Genomic DNA, 23,893 nt, shown 5'->3' with positions numbered 1-23,893 from the left:
TGATGACAAAAGCATACTGTAACTGGTGGTGTCGTCAGCCCACTGGATTTGGTATTTAGCCAGACCGGCACTAACGTGAACTTGCCAGCTTAAGAGTGAATCATTTGTAACCGAGGTTGAAATCTAGAGTACTAAAGACATCAAATCTCCATTTCAAACATAAAATAGAAACATATAGTAGTTATGTTCTTTTCTTTTGTAAAGCACAACTTCACCAAGTGCTCATGAAGGCGTAGTTTCATCCAATCAATCAACAGGATGGAAAGTCACGCCCAAGCCTACGTTCAATTACATAAGTGCTAAAAATTGTATAGCACACTCTGTCTAAACGTTTGTGTAATCTTTTTGCAAATGTATGAAAACAAAATACATTTCAGTGCAATCCACAGTTGCTGAAGTTTTTTTGTTTTTTATTTCACAGGTGCGTCTTCAATTTAAATCCAGAGAAGGGATCACAAGCCAACAAAAGACAAATTGTAGTCAGTCCCAAGATTATCATGCTGATCACTAAAATTGAGAGCTACAAATGGAGGGGCTAAATGTAATATTAATTATACTGTATACATTTTTTAATTATTTATTTCCAATCCTCTTGAATTTACTTTATTTTGTTTCAGAGTCATTTTAATTTGTTATCACTGCTGCATTGTCAGGTGAAATTAAAATAATGAGAATGAAAAATTGTATGTTTTTGTTCATGTAATTCTGGTTAATTTTATAGTTAAGTGTTTTTGACATGTTTTGAAAGATGAATCATGTTATTTTGTGCGTTATAAACTGTGACATTACATCAAGAAATAAGTATACCACCACTTTCCGTACAATAATGTCATTAAAAGCAACTAATAACAGAATGTTTCTGTAAATGTAAGAATTTTTTTCATAATAGAATGTTTACTTACCATACTTATTGGCGGTTTAATGTTGAAGTGTTAAAAAAAAAATGTTAAATGTTAAAATAACACAAAAATAGTTGATACAATTCTTTTTAAGAGTTTTTGTTTTGTTTTTTTAACAGTGTATGGTAATTCAATCAACAATGTGTCCCAGAGTTGAGCTCAGGAGCCAAACTCCATACCAAACAGCAACCCTATCTTTTTTTCTTTGTGCAACCAACCATATGACAATGACATATTAAAACGCTAAACGTACATTTTATTTGTCGTAATAATGTATTGATGTAGTGAATTTGTGTTCTCTCTCTGATATGTGTGGTATTTCTTTCGATTATTAAAACAGGCGGTCAGAGGGAGTGCTGTCATCCGTCTGGTATATTTTACACCGTGTTCGCGAAAGAGATGTGTTTTCCTTCATTGTGATCAACATTGCAAGCAGGATATTGCAGGGAACAGCAGACCCAATCCAGCCGTGTCTCCTAAGACAACGACAAGAATAGCTCGTAATTAAGCCGCAATTGGATAGCTGTGTCGTTTGACACGTGTTGACGGATGTGTGCTTCAAAAACCAGAGGTGGTGTCAGTCAAGATGTGTGACTTACTCTTTGTGCTGAAATCCAATAAGCGGCTGTTGAGGTGTCAAAGTGAGAGGAATACTTTTAACAAGCCTCAGCCTTTTACCAAAACTGGACAAGGACACTGTGTGAATTGTTGTTTTGTGTGTGGTGTGCTTGTGTGTGGCGGGCGGGGGGCGGGAAGGGAAGAATGATACTCAAGAGGGATCCTGTGAATTAGGTCCTGTGAATTTGGTGCCAGGGCCTGTGTGATAAAACAAACTGGTGTTTATGCTCAGGAGAACAAAGAAACTTAACAATAATTATTCATGATAACAATTATAGTTATAAGAATAAATAGAAGTATTCCCAAGACATTTTTCAAATGAACTTGTGACATTTTGTAACAGTTTTCCTCAGTGGAAAGTGGAAGTGAGAAAATTAGAAAGGCTTTATACACAAACAATCCAATGCAACCACAGCGAGACTCGGAAATTAAACTGGAAAACAAACTCGGAAGACAGTTTGATATGACACTTTGAAAGCTTGAGAACTTGTTGCTTAAATACTGTTGAACATCAATCTTATGACATAATCAAGCAAACTAAAGGAACATAACTGCATGGCAGATTATACATCAAGGAACACGCAATGTGTCACCGTCAGTCACAAGAGTAAATAAAGGACTGTATAGAAGAAAGGCGATAAATACATAAGAATGACAATGGGTGACAAATATTGGAGAACCGTTTTGACAGGTGACAAATGTATGACCGTAGCGACTGACATCACAACAAGACTGTTAATGATTTTCATTTCAGGAACATTCACCAAAAACATGTACCTGTAATGTAGGCTCCCCGTGCGTTTTCAATGGGGATGTTAGCAGTACAACTATATGGTAAAAGGAATGCAAAAAACGCAAATCAAGGAAGAAAAAGCCAACATTTGCAAGCGGAGCAGAAAATCACGTTCGCTTTGCTTCAGGGGGGCCTCTTGGTTTGGGGTGATTACATATCAAATTAAAAAAATAATAATAAAATGAATTTCCTGATTCTGAGTAAAATGAATATATATATATATTTTTTTTACATTTTATACACTAACTTTTAGCACGGTTTTACTACAGCATTTATCGAAAAAAATATTGAGGATTTTCACATTGAGTCTATCCATTGTTACATTGTCGCAGTAACATTTTCTAATTGTTTTTTAACCTTTTTAATTTGGACAAAGGAAATCTTGAAAATAAGGTGTCTATTTTCTTTAATAGGAATGAACTTGCAAGCTCACTGGAAAAGCCATCAGATGGGAGATTACTGCCCTCTATAAAAATAAATGTGCGATACAAGTGATTCTTGATGGGAAAAAGTTAATTGCATGAAAAAGAGGCCTCAAAGGTTTGTGTAGAAAATATGATGCGTTTGGCCTTATACAACAAATAGTTCCTTGGTGAATGTTGTGTGTGTGTGTGTGTGTGTGTGTGTGTGTGTGTGTGTGTAGGTGTGTGGGTGTGTGTGTGTATGGGTGGCTGCTTAGCACCGTGGACTATACTATGGGGAGAAAAACTCGTTGAATGATAATTTTGAGGATCAGTAACAGCCCGCAATAAAAGATTATTCAGTTTAGATAGATAGATAGATAGATAGATAGATAGATAGATAGATAGATAGATAGATAGATAGATAGATAGATAGATAGATAGATAGATAGATAGATAGCAACATATTATCATAGCACCCGCAAGTGCAAGGCAATGACATTTTCACTTAACGAGCTCGAGCCGTCCAAGAAACATTCAACACCTTTGACTGACAGGGAGACAAGACGGCAAGGCCCGATGGTATTTGCCACGAGGGGGCACTCCGCTAACTGCTGGCAAGAAAGTTACATAGGGAAAATGTGAGCGAGAGATGACAGGTGTTGAATATCATAAAATGATGTGAACGCATAGGGCTCTAATTTGGTAGACTGGCTCTCACGTGCTTGGGGTAAATAAATGGCCTAAAATAATGTTTCTAGATTCTCGAGTTTGGAATGTAGGCATCCCATGTTTCGACTTTCTGTGCTGGTAGACACAGATGCCACTCCCCTGGTGCGTTTGACTTTTTGGTAACTAAGAGTGGACTATGTTTTGACTAAGAACACATACCTCATAATTTTGGTGGCAATGCAGTTCCAGACTAGGGCTTTTTGCAGACCATGATATGCCTAGTAGATGGTCAGGCGTAATTGTATTGCACGCCCACGGTCCAGCTTGCCATTTTGCAGCCAGCTGGAATTGAACTCGAGTCCCTTAACTGTGAGTCAGCAGTGCCAACCACTCATCCACTGAGTTGCCCTGCAAATTGGTGTTTACTTGATAATTTGTACAAAAGCCCTTATTTTCAATGGCAGCTTCAAGATGCCTCCTCTAGGAAGAAACTATCTGCATGTACTGGTCTAGTGCAGAGGTAGGCAACTCCAGTCCTTAAGAGCCGCTATCCTGTAGGCACTCAATTTGTCCCTTCTAAAACGCACCTGATTCAAACGATCAGGATTGTTACCAGGCCTCTGTAGACCTTGCTGATGGCCTGATTATTTGAATGAGGCGTGATGCAGAAGAGAGACATCAAAAACATGGAGGTATGCGGCTCTCTAGGAAAGGGTTTGCCGACCTCCGCTCTAGTGTTATTTTGGCCCATTCCTCCAAGTAAGCAGTCTTCAAATCTTGAAGGTTCCGTAGACTTCCTTTACAGACCTTGAGTTTAGTTTGTTCTATAGGTTTGCGATTTGATTCAAGTCAAGTGATTGGGTGGGCCATTGCAGCAGCTTTATTTTCTATGAACCCAATTTAGAGTTTCCTTGGCAGTATGTTTTTGGTCATTATCCTGCTGAAATGTCCACCCTTGATTAATTTTTGTCATCCTTACGGCAATATTTGTCAAGAATGTCTTGGTACTTTTGCCCATTCATCTTTCCTTCGGTAATGTGAAGTTTATCAGTTCCCTTTGCTGAAAAGCATCCCTTTCTCAGTGCTCTGTCTCCTCCAAACGTAGTGCACATGATGGCATCGGAACCGTTCAATTTTGCTTTCATCTGACCAAGCAATAGTCTTGCTTTTCCAAATGTTGTTCAGCAAACTTTAAACGAGTTATGTCATGCCTTTTGTTCAGAAATGTGGTTTTCCGTGGCGAGTGTGCATATAGGCCATGGAAGAAAAACGCATTAGTCGCTATTTTCCTTCTGACAACACAACTGTGCTCAAAGAAACTTTCAGAGGCTTAGAAATGCACCAATGTAACAAATGCCAAAGTTATGTTTTGATGAGTTGAGGATGTTCTTAAGACACCTCTTTGCCCCATCCATCATAAGCAATGTTGGGTAAGTTACTTCAAAATTGTAATGTAGGCCTGCACGATTATGGCCAAAATAATAATCACGATTATTTTGTTCAATATTAAAATCATGATTATTAATCACAATTCTTCATCATGTTTGGTCAAACATATATACTGGACAATTCGTTCAATATATATTCATCCAGAGATGCTAATCACTCTTCCACCTTGTCACCCCATTTGAAAATATATTTTGTGACCTGAATGATTTATTGTTTTTATTGACTGTACTTATTTCAGTGTGTGTGTGTGTGTGTGTGAGAGTGTGCGCACGTGTGTGTATGTATTACAGCTAAATATATATTTTGTCCGAACAATAACAAATTGAATTAAAAGTTCTATTAAACAGCAAGAAACACCCTGTGTTTCAATGGCAAGAAAATATAAAAAGCGCTGACATTTTAACAGCCAATTTACACCATATGGATGAAAGCTATACTGTAATTACTATGGATGAGGAGGTGTGTTCTGATCTTCAGATTCTATCTTAATGTCTACCCTAATGTCAAGTGTGAACTTTTACATGTACTTTATCAACAGTTGAATCTAGATATGACATTTTATTCATTTGAATTATTGAATAATGAATAATAATGAAGCAGGAACAACATGAAGCAAAAACGTTAATATCAATAATGATATAAAATCTGTTCTGTTTCTTCTTTATTTTTGTAAATAACAGCTATGATTTGTTTTAGGGTGAAACTGTTGCGGCATATATATATATATATATATATATATATATATATATATATATATATATATATATATATATATATATATATATATATATATATATATATATATATATATATAAAGCACAGTTTTACAAAATGAATGCAGTTGGTTTTATATATATATATATATATATATATATATATATATATATATATATATATATATATATATATATATATATATATATAAAACCAACTGCATTCATTTTGTAAAACTGTGCTTCATTTGACAAAAACCTGCAGATTTTTGTGCCTTGTCCCTATATAAATGGCTTCAAAATTGGAGCAATATAAAGCATATCAAAATTTCAAACAATGTGTTGTGAAAGTTTTAATTATAAAAAATACATTGGTGATTAAATGATTTTGTTTTTTCGTCTCCCCAAAAATGAAAACTTGAGGTTTATGCGCTGCATAAGGCACCCCTGATTATAAGGCGCACTGTCAGCTTCTGTGAAAATTGAAGGCATTTAGGTGCACCTTATAGTTCGGAAAACATTAGGAATAGACACATTCAAGAAAGACACCCCAGAACTGGCGATGAATTACATTTGGATTTGCCAATGTTCGGATCACATGATGATCTGCCTGCCCTGAGGTGAGGAACAGTATGCATTGTGTACAGCACTGTGTTGCTACCAAAGCACACTCATCTGGTTTCTGTTTGATGTCGTGCTAAAGTGCCACATACTGTATTGTGTTCTTTCAACTGTTAATGGTCATTTTGACCATTCATATAAGTCGTTAGTGAGATAAACTTCAAGGCAACGAACTCCAGCAGATTCTGCATCACCCCCAACACTCCCCTCAATTAGTGATTCAAAAAAACAAAAAAAAACAGACACAATCTAGACTTTTTATGTCTAGTCTTTAAATGACTTTTGAAGTGTATTATTTGAAAACACGAACAATCCTCTAATTTTGAATTGTTTTCACTCTAAAACATTCACTAAAACATTCACTAGTGCTATCTGCAGAGTTACCCAAAATGTCCAATTTGTTGTTGTGTTGCAGGTGTGTTCCAAACAAATGTGAGCATGGAGGTCTTTGCACACAGACATGGAGCACGTTTTCTTGCGACTGCTCTGGAACAGGATACTCAGGCGCGACCTGTCACGACTGTGAGTTGCTTTCATTTTTGTCACCTTCCTAAACCGGTTCAATCCCTGCTTCAGTCTTCCTGTGTTGAGTTTGTATGTTCTCTCCGTGCCCGCACGTATATTCATGTCCACATTTCAAAAACATGCATGGTCTGTACTGTATATACTGCATACATGCATAGGAGATACTCTGAATTGTCCTTAGGTTTGTTTGGGAGTGTGAATGTTGTTTGTCTCTGTGTGCCTTGGCAACCTTGGCTGGCAACCAGTTTTAGGATATCCCCTGCCTTCTGTCTAAAGACGACTGGGATAGGTCCAAGCAAGCCAGCGACCCTAGTGAGGATAAGCAGCTAAAGAAAATGGATGGATGGATGGATGGATGGATGGATGGATGGATGGATGGATGGATGAAATATAGAAGAGGAGGTACCTTTGCACAACCCATTTTTGGGGAAAACTGTTTGTTGATGTCAAATCCAGCGTATCATTCCTGAGTCTGTTTCTTTCTTCTTTCACCATGCTAAAAAGGGTTTGGTAACAGGGTTGTGTGCATGTTGTGGGACACAAATTTCATGATAAATAATTATTATTTGAAATGTTATGTTTATTAAAACAAATGTTCACACAGTTAAGTTGCACGTGACAGCAATAAAACAGAACTCATTCATTTGAGATTCCATTTGATCAATAAAGGGTGTGGGAAAGAGAAAAATGTCATATTAGGGGGCACTGCAGACTTCATATTTTTAAAATAATTTTTAAGCATTCTTTTAGTTTGTTTTTAGAGTTGATCTCAGGACAGGTAAATTTACGCTGAACTGCATGATTTAGTATCTAGTAGTATTTAGTAACGTGGGTGAGGTGGTGGAAGGTTGGGCGTCCATAATGCAAGGAAGCAGATGTGCTCAGAAAAAAAGATTGATTTAATATGAAAAAAACAGAAGCAAAACAAGGTTGACAACTGCATACAAAGTAACAAAGCAAAAGTCGGAAATAAATATTTTACAAAATACTTGAAAAACTGACTTGGGAGAACACTAAAACTCACAAAACTCATCGGATAGAACAATCCCACAACAACAATATCACCAATGACCCGACAAGAACTGTAAGGGAACAGGAAACTAAATACACTCAAAACTGAATAGACAAACAGGGAACACCTGTACATGACCCAATAGGAGCAGGGAGCTGATTGGCAGACACAAGGGAAGCAGATTGACGAGGACAAGTTGACGTAATCACACTGACGAGGTACTTAAACCAGGGGAAGGAAAACATGAAATGTAATGAAACATATGAACAAAACCCCCAAAAAGCCCAAAACACAAAAGAACACACAACCCTGATAACAACCCACAGAACACAAATACCAAAAGAACCTAACAATCTTGTGACTAATCTTACTTTGTGAGTTTGCCATGCAGGCGATAAATAACAGTATTATTATTAGCCTTCCCTACACTTTTGACATTATTGTTGTTTCTTAAAATGTATTTATATATTTACATTCTGTAATATCACCTTGACATTTGCCATGCAGATGCCTCTATCTCTTGCTGTAGAATACTGATTTACTTATTTTTATGCTGGCAAACACACACTTTTTTTTTTTTTTTTAAATGTGTGATGGAACTTGACAGACGGGAGCATCCCTTGAATTAAAAATAGGAAAAAATGAGTATGTATTAAAAGCATGGCCGGGTTAGATGACAGGTGAGAATAAGTAAAGCGTCTTTCTGAGAGGCACATATAGTTTACATTTTTTAAATCCTGATACTTCCACTCTTATCTGCTGCTCGCTCAGGAAGTGTAAACTTAAGTGAACCCTAAAAGCAAAACCTTTCCCGCTAGTGGCGTCTAAGGAAAGTCAGGAACGTTGCTAAATTAATGCATGCCACTTAGGGGCAAAATAGTTTCGTTTGAAGAATCCAAAACACGTATAATCAAAGCCTTGAAAACATCAGACTGAAACACCTGAACATTTAGTTGGTGTGTCAAGTTGAAGTTTTCTTTTCTTTTTTATTCAAGTGTTTTATTAAAGCCAAATGTCCTTCAAAAATCATTCGATTTTATTCATGTATTGTATAGTAAGTAGTTTGTTTACCATTGTTATGGAACCCATTAGAATAACATTAGATACAGCCACAATAATAGACAACATATTTATTTACAAATAATAATTGAACATAAATAACAAATGCACTTCTTATAAATGATATCTCATCATTATAATTGCGTGTCTGGAATTTTCTAAACTGAAAAAGATACAAATGGAAGGCAAATAATCTAGAAACGCAAGAATAAGAAGTCTGCATGCCGTTGATGTCTTAAAAATGAATAAAGAAAAACAAAATTGGTCTGAGATATATGTAAATGAAGACCCAGAATACTGTCTAATAAGAACTGTGACTGGGAAATGCCAAGGCCCAAATAAGCCATGGAGGACACAGCTAACTTATAAAAAATATAAATTTAGCAATAAGTAAGCGAGAAAGTTACTATGCACTATTGAAGCAGGTCAGAATAATACACAAAAAACATGGAAAGTATTAAATAATATAATAAGGGCATTAAAAAAAGTATCCCGGATATTATCTAACGTATTGTTCTCACCGAACGCGAAAATATGCGTCGCTACGCTCATTCGGTGTGCTTTCGGTCGCCGAGTGTTAACTACCGGCATTTAGCATGTTCACCCGTTCGCACGAGGGGTGGGGCGTAAGCTTGTTGTGCACTTTACAGTGGATCCGGAAAGGAGAACACTGCTGAGAACCTTCACTTTTCTGGGATGTAGGAGAGCCAAGGTTTTCTCCTATACCACCTTTGGTCTTCTTTTTTTACGTTGCGTGTCCCTCGCTTTGGGGCAATACCCATCCGAAAAAAAAAAAAAAAAAGTTTCAATGCCACAATCAAGTGGCCGATACTGTGCTACATACTGTGCTGTCAATGCGGTATTATCGCTATCTTGACACAGTAACTACAGTTCAACAAAAGCAAGAAAATGCTGCACATAGCAGTCATCCCAAGTTTCCCTTTCGCCATTGTACAGGCCAGGTGAGTGCTCTTGCTTGGCTCCATTTTTATATTGAAAGCTCAGATGGCCAGCACGGACAGCTTCGGGTGACCGCAAACCGACTGCCATGATTTAATCCTGCCCCATGTGTGGCGTTGAATGTTCCTGAAGCTGTTTGACTGTGGTGACGCGATGAATGACCAAAGGCAATATTTTTAAAACTTGAAGCGACGATGTGGAACTTGTGCCGCGATCAATTTCGCTTTGCTCGTGACGCGTTATTCGTGTCGCCCGACGCTCCATCACACCCTGTCACTCGAACTACATTGACTACAATACAAAACTGTCTGCGTTTTTGCCTCATTTGCATTTGGTGTGAACACAGCATAAGAGATAAAAACATGTTTATTACAAAATAACAGTTATCATGAATGAATTAAAAAATATTTTGTTATCATGAATGAATTAAAAAAATATTTTATTCACATTGGTAGCAAATTTGTAAACGAAATTCCTGGGCCGACAAACAAATATGGAAAAAATACATTTATGAAGTGAACACCGACGCCAGGATTTTCCTTGGTTCTGTAAATGATAGAGAAATTACCCAAAAACATCTGAAAATGAGGAAAAAAAACAACAAAAACACAGCCAACTCTTCCAGTCATGACAGTTGTTGTCGTTGTAAAGCAGCAAAAATGCCGGAAAGAGGGGATGAAAAAAACGTTACAGTTCACATCGTACAATTGAAAAAAACGTAGGGCAGGGACATCGTAAACCGGAGGTCCATTGTATAACGTGTTTTTAAAAGTATAAAAAGTCCACTGTTTTAACATTGAAATGACAGCTCTCAGAACAAAGTAAATGAAATTGAGAAGTTGAAATTTCTTGACGTTATATCCCAATGTAATATCAAATTGAAAACTCAAACCTATAAGTAATTTTTATAAAACCAAGGATCTCCTAAATGAAAAAATCATTATACAGGTTGATCTCTTCATTTATATTGCCATAGTTGACTCACTGTGTGGAAATATGGGCTAAGAAAGCTAAACAAACACACAATCTGTATATTGGCTTCGTTAAATTAGAAAATGTATGTAATAATTGTTAAATATAATGGAAAAGGTGCAAAACACTCACTGTGTTCAAAAAGAGATTTCAACATTCTTTTGTACTAACATGACAATCAACACAAATGAGACTATACATCAGTGCTTCTCTAATAGTGGGGCGGGCCCCCCTGGGAGGGCCGGGGGTGTGTGGATGACCCCAGGGAAAAGGCTTTGTTTTTGCCATGTAAAGTATAAAGAATTTTCAGCATTACTTTTTTTAGTTTGAGGCAATTTTTTTTTTTCAGTTTTAGACTAAGCCCGTAACCTATATAAATGCTGTAAAAAATAATTAACAGTTGTTAAAAGTTGATTGAAAAAAAAAACAGCATCACTGTTGTGAAACTTATCTCCCAGCCTGGCATAGAAAGAAGCAAAAACTTCTGGATCAACATCAAAAATCACCTCAAGTCTTCCCTGGCTCAATGCCACAAGCTTTCATCCTAATCCGCTCAAAACTTTTGGCATACATCTTGTTCAAGCAACAAACAAAAAGCTCCCTGCCAAATGAATGTAAATGTAAAATGTATTATTGATACTGAAGCTTCCCAGCAGGGTATTAAGCCATCACAAGTGAATGTCAACATTACCTGATATACTTTTTAGGCCATTCACGTCCTATTTTGCATTAGTATCATTCTACAAGAGAATGTTGCTTCTTTAGGTGTATTTAAATGGATGTAGCATAAATATTTACCTGTACATCATTGGCATGAAACCACATACCTTCAAAAAAGTCACTTTTGAGAAGACCCAAAATATGGCATGTTAGTTCAATCATTAATTATTATCTAGAAAGCAGAACATTTTCAACACTTTAAATTGCTCAAAGGTTGTAAGAACAATACCTAAAATGTGGACTGATCAATAGAATTAATTTTTGAGTAAATATGAAATGTACTCAATTGTGACCTATGAGTGTTTGGCCTATGTTAGCAATCAGCAAAGTGTGAGGTAGCCCTGTAAAAAATATATATATAATAGAAACAACTCTCAGAGTAACCCAATGCATTTTTACACCACAGCTATCAACAATTGGAATAGTAAGCCTACCTGTGATGTCAGACTCTGGAATAAATATCCAACATGCGCACACGTACGCATTACGGGACTACACAGGCTATTTTCTAGAGCATTTAAAAGTCAATAAACCCGCATCAACAATTAAAACTTGTCATTTTACTTGATGCTGTCAAAACTTAAAAGAATGAATAATAATTTCAAATAAATATCCATGAAATTTTATGGAGTCTAAATTACAAATCGCAGTTTAATATAAGAACATCATTTTATTTCTTTACTATTCATTGAATATGAACAGAATAAAATAACACAAACATATTAAAAATGAAAGAATAAATAAAGAAAATGCTATCACTCCAAAACAAACGGTGGTCAGAATCGATCAGTGTTTTCAATATTTCCCTATTTTTCTTCCTCTCCCTTTTCATTGTGGACCTCTCTCTTTCCCTTCGTACTGAGATGTACAGTGTATCCACTCGGGTTTCCCCCAACATTTTTAAAAGCACCGTAGCGCATTGAGGAGTTCACTTAACCTTCGAACTGAGATGTACAATACTGTATATCCACTCGGGTGTCCCCAAAGGTTTTTAAACAAAAGGCATTCCCAGCAGAACAATTTGCAGTGGCCCTCAGAACCCCTAAGCCAGGGGCACAGCTCATTGTTCATTGATTGGAAGTGGCGGACAAACACCTTCCCCTTCGTGGACTGGTTAGCTAATAGCTACGCTATGCCTTTAATGCAGATCAGTCACGCTAACACTATTGCGTAGCTTGGTTGCTGAGGATAGCACCGCCTTCCTGCAGTGAGCATTCAATCACGTTGTGTTCAACATGAGGCCTCTGGATGGCGATCTTTTGATTCCATTGGCTATTGCAGCAATCTATTAAAAATATGAGCCTGTTTACATGTGTCTTTGCACATGGCACAGATGGCCCGCAACTTTTGAAGTGAATGCTTTTGAGCTAGTTGTTGAGCTCTTTCTTTTTCTGAGCAAGAAGATTTTTATCAACGGATATGCCCGGACATTGAATTAAAGTGAAGTCTCTTATATCATAAGATATCAATACACTTGAAATTTCAATTTATTACAAAAGAAATCGAGTTGAAAGTCAGATTTCCAAAGCTGTGCATTTCTCCGTTGCTCTCGGTAGGCACACAGACATGTGCGTTTCCTCTCGGCACGCCTATGAGTCACGTGATTGGCTCCCAGAGACCAAGCTGTCAATCAATGTGCTTACTAGCACGTTTGCAAACTGTGTGCTGAGCTGAGCGCACATGGGCACAGGAGAGACACAGGAGAGACGAAAGCAAGCTTTTGGATCCTCTTGCCTTTTGTAATAAATTGACAAGTGAAAAACCAATACAGTACAACGTCAATATTTTATTTTGAGACAACAGTAAAGCCCCTGAGCCAATCAGGATTCAGAGCACAATGCGCTGTAAAATATATCCACAAGAGGGATTACTGTGCATATATATATATATATATATATATATATATATATATATATATATATATATATATATATATATATATATATATATATATATATATATATGTGTGTGTGTGTATACAGTGATCCCTCCTACTTCGCGATCTCAGATATCGCGGTCTCAGTACTTCACGGTTTTTTCAGGAAAAATAAAAAATATTTCAAAATAAAAAAATAATTTAAAAAATGTGCAAAATGTACAAAAATTGAAAAAAGCAAAAAAAGTACATTATACAGTACTGTATTAATCAATTAACGAAGTAATATTAGTTAATAACTATGTTAAGAATTCTTCAAGCGTTAGTGTTCGTGATGTTTTTTATCTTATTTTGAAATGCATGTTTTTAATTTTTCGGGTCGCGTTGCATTTCCGTTTCCTGTTTTACTTTCTCTGTGAGTCATTCAGCTCGTTACGGTGATGCAGTGAATGACAATGTAAGCTCATATTTATAGTTTATTATCATTTATGTTGATAACGCACGCTACTGCCTATGTTTAGTAAGTGATGAGTGTTTATTCTGTTTATGTGTTCGTTTGTGTAGAGGTTGCACTTTATAGTTAGTAGTTGTTAGTTGATGCTAACCCGCTAATGTCGGCTAAAAATACAGTAAATTCATAGATTAAGTGTCTATATGTTAGTTGATTGACTTTAAGATTGTTGTTGATTTATTATTCAACTGATACTACATGATACACCATACATGAGCCAAAATAAATGTGAAGTTCAACGTGATGACTTGCGAACTTCTTCACCGGAGTCTTGGTGCAGATAACCAGTGCTGAGAACAAATTCTCAACAAACAAAGTAATATTAGTTATTTAATAAATATACAATAATGTTCATAAGGATAATGTAATGTTAAATAATAGGGCAAAGGAAATAAAATGGGCAAAAAATACAAAAAAAAAAGGATTGTTTATGGTTACTGCGGCTATATTGGGGCGTACATAGAAATCTAGGAACTGATACCCTATTTAATGAATATACAATAATGTTAATAAGGATAATGTAATGTTAAATAATAGGAGAAAGGAAATGAAAAATTTTTTTTTTTTACTGCGGCTATATTGGGGCGTACATTGAAATCTAGGAACTGATACCCTACTTTGCGGGTTTCAGACTTCGCGGGGGGTTGACAACCCCATTAACCGGGAAGTAGTAATATATATATATATATATATATATATATATATATATATATATATATATATATATATATATATATATATATATATATATATATTCATACAGGCGGCTCGGTGGCTTCGGCCTTCCTGTGTGGAGTTTGCATGTTCTCCCCGAGCGTGGGTTCTCTCCAGGCACTCCGGCTTCCTCCCACACTCAAAAAACATGCATGGCAGGTGAATTGGACATACTAAATTGTATGGGGTGCATGAATGGTTGTTCTTCTCTGTGTGCAATTGGCTGGCAACCAGTTAAGAGTGTCCCCCGCCTACTGCCGGAAGCCAGCTGAGATAGGCGCTAGCAAGCTTGCGACGCCTGTGGGGATAAGTGGCTTTAGAAAATGGATTGATGGATGGATGCTTCATTCAAGTATAGCATGTAAAACTCCTCAGCAGGCCCTGCGATCTTTAAGCCAACTGCACAAAGACAGAGGTCAGCCACAAGGTAGCTGCAGAAGAACTAGATTAGGAAACGGTCGATGAAATCACATCAGGGTCATAAAGTCCTTGTATTATTTTTCATTTAGAGTTAATGAGACTATTAAGAGTTTAAAATTATTCCACCTTTGCAGCCATTTATGAGTCATCCTGCGAAGCCTACAAGCTGACCGGCGGCTCCTCTGGCTTCTACTCCATCGACCCAGATGGCAGCGGACCCCTAGGGGCCACGCAAGTGTACTGTAACATGACAGGTGAGCCCTCCTGTGATGAGGACAACATTGCAACTCCAGTAAGGATTCTGCAAGTATTTTAATTTGAATACAATTCCTACAATTGTTAAATAAAAAGAAGTAAAAATGTTAAATAAAAAAAAAGTCAAGACCTTATCATATTTCTGTTTTCTTAGAAGGATGGAAGGATTGGGGGAAATGGGTTAGAGTTAGGAAAAGTGAATGTTGAATTACTTGCCTCCTCATGGAACAAAATATATTTCTAAAGAAAATAATATAAACCTGAAGAGTAAATACATTTGTTTAAAAAAAAAATTCAAATGTAAATCACTTTTTTCTTTACAGAAACTGTAAAACGCTAGCTTCTGACTGGCCAGAAAAAGATTTAAACTTTGCAGTCAGACTCACAGCAGGAGATGAGATGCCACTGTGTCTTCTGTTTTTTGGAGGCGTTTTTTTTTCTTTGGGGGGAGGGCTAGCTTTGAATGAAGATCCCTCGACTTGACCTCAATTACAAAATACATCCCAAGTGCAAATAGCTCTCAGCATGACGGTCTGATATGCATAATCATGACGTGAGTGGAGATTTTCACTAAGGAAGAGTAAACACACGCACACCATGTACTGCAAGCCGAGTTAAGATGGAGCCCTCGTCTAATTTTACTATACACACAAAGGATCAGCTACTTGGAAATATTGTTTGTTTGCTATTTTCTTTCATAGTTTTCATGAGGAGGATTGTAAGGGGTAGGAGAGCTGACAGGTGCAGAGGGGAATTAATTAGGTTTTGCACGGATGGTAAATGTCAGCGAATGCACAGATGGGCCACGTCTGCGATGCTGAGATATGTCTGCATTTACAAGCCGGCGTCATCCTCCAGCCTGAAGTACAAGCACTTTATGGTGACATTCACTAACTATATCCAAGAGGATTTACAGAAAAAAAACACATTTCAGACCGCTTGAAGAATTGGTAAAGGACCACAACAGCGCACGTTCACTTTTGTGTTATCTGAAAATAAAGATACGCGGGATTGCCACCATTCAGAGTAAAAATAAATAATAATAAAATGAATAATACACAAAGTCTAACGTACAGACACGCACCTGTGCATAATTATGCTGTCCCATCCTTTGATCACTTCTATAACTGCCACCAGGCACAGCTGAAGTAATCAAGGAGATTGTTTAGTGTGCTTTCTATGTCAGATGAGTTCAAACCTTTGGCCCCCAAAATGTTATGTGTTTTCAATCAGTGGTCCCCAACCACCAGTCCGCGGATGAACTGGTACTGGGCCGCACCCAAAATAATGATGTTTTGGAACTGATTTAGTTGAACAGTTCATTCGTTTGTGCTTTTTTTGGCATGATCTTTGTTGACGCACTCTTTGTTTTTTCCCTCTGTGAAATCTGGCCCACAACTGTCTGTAAGTTGTACTTTCTTTGTAAGAATGTTGTCATCATGATAATATGCCCAAAATCAGTTTGTTAGTTGAGCCAAAAACTTGTGACTATGGATGACATTCTAACTAATCTTAGCATGTTATATTGTGCTGCCTTGTGTGCATCTAGCTCATTAGCATTTTGGTTTGTGCCAGGTATTTCCCTTTGGTATATGTTAGCAAATGGAAAGTTTTTGCATTTGATAAGAACTCATTTGCATCCAATTAACGTTTTGTATTGAAATGAATAGCATTTGTAATTCAGTTATATGATTGACTTAATGAATTGAATTTGCGTACATTTTTGTACGTTTTGTACATTAAAAATATCATTTTTGTACATTTTGAGACCCTTTACCCCATCTGCAATTAAAATATCAAGCGTTGACTGGTCTTAGGTGATAAAAAGTTTGGTGACCACTGCTTTAAATAAACTCCAAGGAAAGCCCAAAAGTGTGAACAATTGTGAAAACACAACGTTACATAATATTCAAAGCAATAAGCCTTCCCATGATACTGAGTTTGGGTGAGAGCAATACACCAAAAGACAATGTAATATACACCACAGCTGTCGGTTCACTTGACACCTCTCTCTGCTGGCAGTCGTTACAAGATTCATGACCAATTAATTTATGAGTGGACTGCAGAATTAGATGGCGCAACTGAGCCGAGTAATCACATTTGAAGCGTAGCATTATAAAACACACAGCTGCAGTGTGTGTCGGTTTAAAAAATACTGGATGAGAAGGTTAATTATTTAGTGAGTTGGTGAGTCAAACCTGCGGCGGTAATGTAATTGTTGTTCTGGAACATAAAGCTACTTGCAAATGTTCCTTTTTATTTGTAGGTAAATTTAGAGAAGTTGTTTGAAATTGCTTAGTGGTCTTATAACCTTGTTTCTTGTAGAAGAGAAAGTTTGGACAGTATTGGCCCACAACAGCACTACTCCAGTCAGAGTCCTGGCCTCATCCCTGGAGACGCCGCACATCATGGTTCTCGACTATGGTGCCTCAGCGGAACAACTGCACACAATCGTGTCAAGGTCGGAGCACTGCCAACAAGAAGTGGTTTACAACTGCAAGAGGTCTCGTCTATTCAACACCAAAGGTGAAGATAGTTTCTCTTTATTTGATTTTAATGTACTATTTCTTCTTTGATATTATTACTGCGTATCTTAATATGGAAGGCCTCAAATGTGCACAACACAATTAGAAAGAAGCTGACTTTGTGAAGCCCAAATATTAAGCACAAAACGACCTCTAACCTAGAGGTCCCAAAAAGCCGGTTCGTGGCCAGGTACCGGTTAGTGGATCAACTGGTACCGGGCCTCACCTGAAATAATAATGTTTAGGCTTTGGTAATTACTTATTTTATCCTTTAACAGCTCATTCATTTGTGTTTTTGTTTGGCTTGATCTGTTTTTGGCTCCGCCTCTGGTCGCTGTTGATAATACATTTTGTAGTGAGGCAGGATGGTGCGGCTTCACTTGAGAGCAGTCACTGTTGGCGACACACACGTTGTTCTGTTTCTCTGTGAAATCTGGCCCACAAGTTTCTAAGTTGTTTTGTAAGAATGTTATCATTTATGATGATATGCCCAAAATGTATTTGTTTGTTGATCCAATAACTTGTGACTGTGGATGACATGCTAGCTAATGTTAGTTCTTATCTTCAGCATGTTATTTAGTGTTGCTTTGTATAGCGCTGCGTTTAGCTTGTTAGCATTTTTATTTGTGCCAGTTATTTCCCTTTGGTCTATGTTAGCATATGTAAAGGTTTTGCTTTAAGTACTCAAATACATCTAATTAACATATTGTATTAAAATGTATAGCATTTGTAATTCAGTTCTAAGATTGGTTTAATCAATGTAATTTGTGTACCTTTTAGTACATTTTGAGGCACCCTCAAAAGTACTCACGCTCACCCAAAGTCTCATTGAGTGGGAACCCCTGCTTTACCCCATTGGTTGAATAGTTGGTTTGGTTATCCAATCCGGAAACACTATAGTTCCTGTTTCCCATACAGGAATAACCTGATATACTCCAAAGAGGAAGCACCTTACTGAGTCTAACTCAAGAGATGCTCTTGACTTTCGGTCTCAATATCAGGGAATACTTGGCTTCTGTAACCCAATATAGAATGGCTTTCATTTCTGTAAACAAGTGGACAGAGCCACCACACTATCAGCCAGTGTATAACTCCTTTTATCCCAGTCAGAAAAAAAACAAACTTACTTACTTACTTATTTGCTTATTTACTTACTTACTTATTTACTCACTCACTCACTCACTCACTCACTCACTCACTCACTCACTCACTCACTCACTCACTCACTCACTCACTCACTCACTCACTCACTCACTTCTGTAACCCAACCAGGAAGGACTTTTACTCCTGTAACACAGTCAGGAAGCATCTAACCTCATGTAATCCAATTAGGAAGCTTCTTACTAAGTCTAATGCAATCAGAGGCACTTAAAGATCAGGAAGCACCTGCCGTCTGTAACCCATTCAGGAAGAATGAGACTTCCTGTGACACAATAACATAGCAAATCACTTATTTTAGGCTTTTAACACCATCAGCATATTACTCTTTAATGCCAATCAGGAAGCATATGAATTTTTAGAACCAAATCAGAAAGGACCTGCCTCCTTTTGACGTTATAAGAAGCAATTGCTGTATCAGAAAACACCATCCTGTATCACAATCAGCGGGAATTCTACTGGGATTCCCTTAATTAAAAAACCCAGGTCATGCATAACACGTTAAAATCTAACCAGCATAATCGTATAATTGTCCTTTCCCTTTGCCAATGAAGTAGCATTTTCTTTGACTAGCTTTTAACCTTAGAGTACCTTAGAGAGACTTGATCTGTCATAACCCAAAGATGAAGCACTCACTCTTATGTAACCCAATGAGTTTGCACTTCAATTCTTCCAACGACACTACCCGGTACATTCTGGTTCTGTTAGTATATCTTAGTGAGATTTAATTTGACCTGATTTGTATCCCAACATAGTTGGTTGGTCATATGGAGTTTTGCCAACCCTAATACAAAAACATAGGGTTAATCATACAACTGGTTCAATGAGTTATGAAAATACCTGGAAAGAGAGAGAGACCAAAATTGTAAAATAGAAATAATAATCGTTTAAAAAAAAAAGGGGGGTGTCCAATCACCCCAATGGACCAACGCAGGGTCAAGCACTACAGTGGACCCTGGCTATACCACGTTATTCCATTTTGGAGTTGGGATAAATCGTCGTAAAAACATCAACATTTTATATACACATTGTAAAAATGTATTGTAAAAATAAATGTGAAAAAATAACAAAATTGTAAAGTGAATACTACTTATATATAATATACATTTTTATAATTGAATAACATTTTAAAAAAATATATACAGTACGCACAAAGGAAAATGACATTTTATTTAATTGTTTGGTTTTTTTTAAATTTTATTTTACCCTAGCGAGGGTAACAATTCACATGCCTTCTTCGTATTTCTGGATTATCTCCATCTTCGTTTCCATAGTAATGGTCCTCTTACTTCTCCCTTTAACATCACTGGCAATCTTGGAACCCATGGCTAACCAATTAAAGTTTGAATCAAGCACTAAAATGCACAATAAATACGATATCGTAAGCACTCACATGAGATCAAGTCTTTATGAAACATGCGAGATTGTGAACTGAGCGAACAATAAACAAAGAGAGAGAGAGAGGCAGCATCTCTTAGACATTGTGAGAAGGATTTCAGCCATTAGCATATTGGCATCTTAGTGACACCGTGACACCGACCAATAGCAGACCAGCATCTTAGTGACTTATGCAGTGACGTATGAACATGGTGTGAGGCGAGTGACTCGCACAGTCATACGTATGCACACTGACTGCCAAGTTTGAATTTTGGAATTTTGGGGCCGCGCGAGAGAAATTGTTGTTGATGCCCTAAGGCGGGGAAAATCCCATTACAAGGGGACGAAAACATTTCGCATTCCACTTTCTAACGTGAAATAAACGTAAGCTAGGGATGCCGTAAACCGGGGGTCCTCCTTACTTGTCTCAGTTACAGAACACTTTGCATCCCATGTAAGACAATTAGGAAGTATAGTGCCCCGAGTCAGGAAACACTTCTCAGCAAATCAGTGCATACTTTTGCTTGTCGAATGTGAAATTATGATATAGGCTCTATAGAGGTAGTATTTTTACCATTTATCAAAGGGTAGCATTTAATGAAGTACAGCTTTCACTAGGCCAATCGGGAAGCGGTTTGTTCAGGAATAGTATAAATCAAGCCAGGATTACACCAAAATCAAAACCGATTCTTCTTAGGTTTGATTGGGGCAAGCTGTGACCCATGGAGTTTGATGCAGAGTAGGCAGGAGAGAAAGCTCCATCTTGTTAAACACAGTCGCTTAGTTGTATGCAAAGACTCTTTGCTTCAAAATCTCCCGTGGAGCGATTCCAAAATATGTCTTTGTGTCTTGCTTGATTGAAACTTGAAGACACAAAGAAGATTTCTGTGCCAGGTAAACACTCTCCCTACGACGGCATCAAGCGACTTTATGGACGTTTATCGCTTTAATTTACAGAAAAGACAATCAACAACAGCTGTTGCAACCAGCCTGCCGAGTGTATAAATGCCTTCCTTTGCCAAGAACATCTGAGCTCGCATCCAAGCAAACTCTGCTAGCTGAGTCGAGGAGGCTGGATTACGTGACCTCCTTCTGCCAGCTTTCCCGTCTGCTTTTCACTTAAGATGCAGATGTCGTTCAGACATTTAATGTCCACGTTACTATGCTCAACTCTGGATGATTCGACGAGCAGGTGTTCCTCGCCTCATCTGTAATGACTGACGTTTGTCAGTGGGAGCCATGCGGCCGTCATTAAGACAACAGTGAAGAAGTAATTACCTTGCAGAAAACCGCCAACATCCTGCTGCTATATTTAGAGTCATTGTGCAAGTGCTGAGAGTCAAGCATTCACCCTAATGATATTGTGTGTCACAAACACATTTTTCTACTACTTATTGTGCAAATCCCAGATTGCCATTGTGCATACGAAAATATATTATTCTTCTCCTTGTTTTGGGGGTCTTAAAAGCAAAAGCAGCTCTGTTTCTTAATACATTGCAACAAACTTTTTGGGATATTTAGTTGAAGCAATTTTTTTTTTCGCAAATGTATATGAAATAAGGGTGAGAATGGCAAAGGTTAGCATGACATTGCTTCAGAATGTTCAGTCTGCTTACTGCGCATCAAACAATTATGATGTCATCACCTATGCTGCTAACTGCCACTAGAGGAAGTATTTTTCTTCTATTTGATATTTGAATGGTAGATATGATGAAATCCTGCATCCTAGTGGTTCATTGCACACCTTTCTACAGATTCTAGTGGCATTTAGCAACTTTTCCATTCACAACAAGCCAGAGCTGGGCCCACTGTTAACAAGCTAGCTTGCCTTTCACAATTCACAATTTCTTGTGTATTAAAAATGTAGTACTGTGGAAATACTATTGATAATATGTGCTATATATGTGTGTTGCTATAGATTACACTATAGATTGTATTGTAGGCGTTTGGTGATCATTTTCACTTCTCTGGCACACTATTATTATTATTATAAAATTATATTAAAACAACAACAAAAAACAACATTGGGACAAATTATTATTATTATTATTATTATTATTATTATTATTATTATTATAAAATGATATTAAAACAACAACAAAAAACAACATTGGGACAAAAATTCCCAGGGCCTGTAACCTAATCTATGAAGTTATTTAAACTAATTTTCCAAATATCCAAGACTTATAAACAAGTAATATATGCCATAGGTTTTGTTTCCTTTGAAAAAAAAAAAATATTTAGTGAAAGGGTTAAAGGAAGACAATCAAAGGCTAATTTGTCTTCCTCAGTTGTTTTATTCTTTAGACATTTCGGCTTAACCATGGATAGAATTAGCAAATCCTCATAACCTGTAACTTGCATCGATTTTCACAACCTGACTAAAAGTTCCACTCGTCTTAGTTTGTTGTTGTTGCTAGAGGTGAACGTTTTATTTAGTAAGCAGAAAAGCGGGCTCTCCAGTCATCACTAAAAAGGTGACATTACAGCTGCAAATCCAAGAGAACAACAGGCATAAAACTGATTAGTTTGCAGTTTGTATTTTCAGGATTTTCTAGGCGCCAACAACCCAGATTGCGTCGTGATAAACACCACAGGGCTCTCTGCTGGCGGGGCTTAGAGCCGCACTTGCTCAACAACATCAGGCTTCTCATTCATTAATTTGCAGGCTAGCCAAGGTTATCGCGACATCTCGCACCGGAAGTATTGATTGTCGCCTTTTCTTATTTTCAGGGGGCTGATTAGTGTTTTTAAAATAATCGGGCCAATCAAGTATGGCAGCTGATGCTAAAGACAATAAAGAACGCTATATTTCTGACCTTGGTAGCCAAAAATTAGCTTGCATTCTGATATTGTACTCGCCCACATTGGTTTTCTTGTCTTCTGCTCTTTTTGCCAGTGCTTACAAAAGAACTTTTTCTCATTTTGGTCTTAATAAGGCATTAGACTGTTAGTCATAGGTCATTGCATCCTATTCAGACGTGATTTCAGAGAGAATTGCCGGTGTCTGAGTCCCGCTGTGTGACTTAGACTAATATGACTTTTGTGGCCATACATAAATGCGCTGCCTAATGCGACTCTAATGCATGCTGGATGGGCAGAGAGCACTGCAGCATGTGACACTTGATTATGTTTAGTGACAAGAGGCTTAATGGGCTTTTCCCTGCGTACCGGCTTCATTTGCAATGCAGGCTTAGGTGTGTGAGCGATGATTGAGGCCGCCGTACTTAACCCCGCAGAGGAGGCGATGAAAGGTCATTTTTTATGGCGTGACTCTGGCTTCAGTTACATTCGCATGGGGCTTGTTAGGTATCGCTAGCTGTGGCGCCCCCTACACAAGCATTCTTTAAGCACAATCTTTGTTGTTGTGAAGTCGTGATCACTTTAGATTTCAAGGCCCAAAATGCTAAAATGAAGCAGATTTTATTCTCAAGGCCGTGTAGCTGCATTTAAGTATCAATATTTTACGAGCAAATGAACATAGTGAAGGACTTTAAACTTTAAAAGAGTTCCAGATCTCATAGCTTCTGTCCAAATGCATTGGTATAAACCCTCTCTGCATGCATGCCGAGTACTGTGTAGATGTTAAAAGCATCTCCAGTATTTGCTTCTCTAAATTTAAACCATGTGAAAAAGAGAGAAA

The 23,893-nt window shown here is 37.4% G+C and overlaps 1 protein-coding gene across 1 annotated transcript in view; it reads left to right on the top strand.

The window, feature by feature from the left end:
• The window catches only part of LOC148424135 (contactin-associated protein-like 5), a 176,718-nt gene that overhangs the window by 117,656 nt on the left and 35,169 nt on the right, over positions 1–23,893 (top strand). Inside the window, exons 11-13 of the mRNA XM_088414911.1 lie at positions 6,582–6,688; positions 15,070–15,189; positions 17,516–17,716. Of these exons, the coding sequence (XP_088271037.1) occupies positions 6,582–6,688; positions 15,070–15,189; positions 17,516–17,716 (428 nt within the window). The remainder of the gene's footprint in view (positions 1–6,581; positions 6,689–15,069; positions 15,190–17,515; positions 17,717–23,893) is intronic.

This window comes from Hippichthys cyanospilos, chromosome 5, assembly GCF_059441005.1.
Source record: "Hippichthys cyanospilos isolate Australia breed blue-spotted pipefish chromosome 5, RoL_Hcya_1.0, whole genome shotgun sequence".
Lineage (NCBI taxonomy): Eukaryota > Metazoa > Chordata > Actinopteri > Syngnathiformes > Syngnathidae > Hippichthys > Hippichthys cyanospilos.
This window is presented reverse-complemented; position numbering and strand designations above follow the sequence as displayed.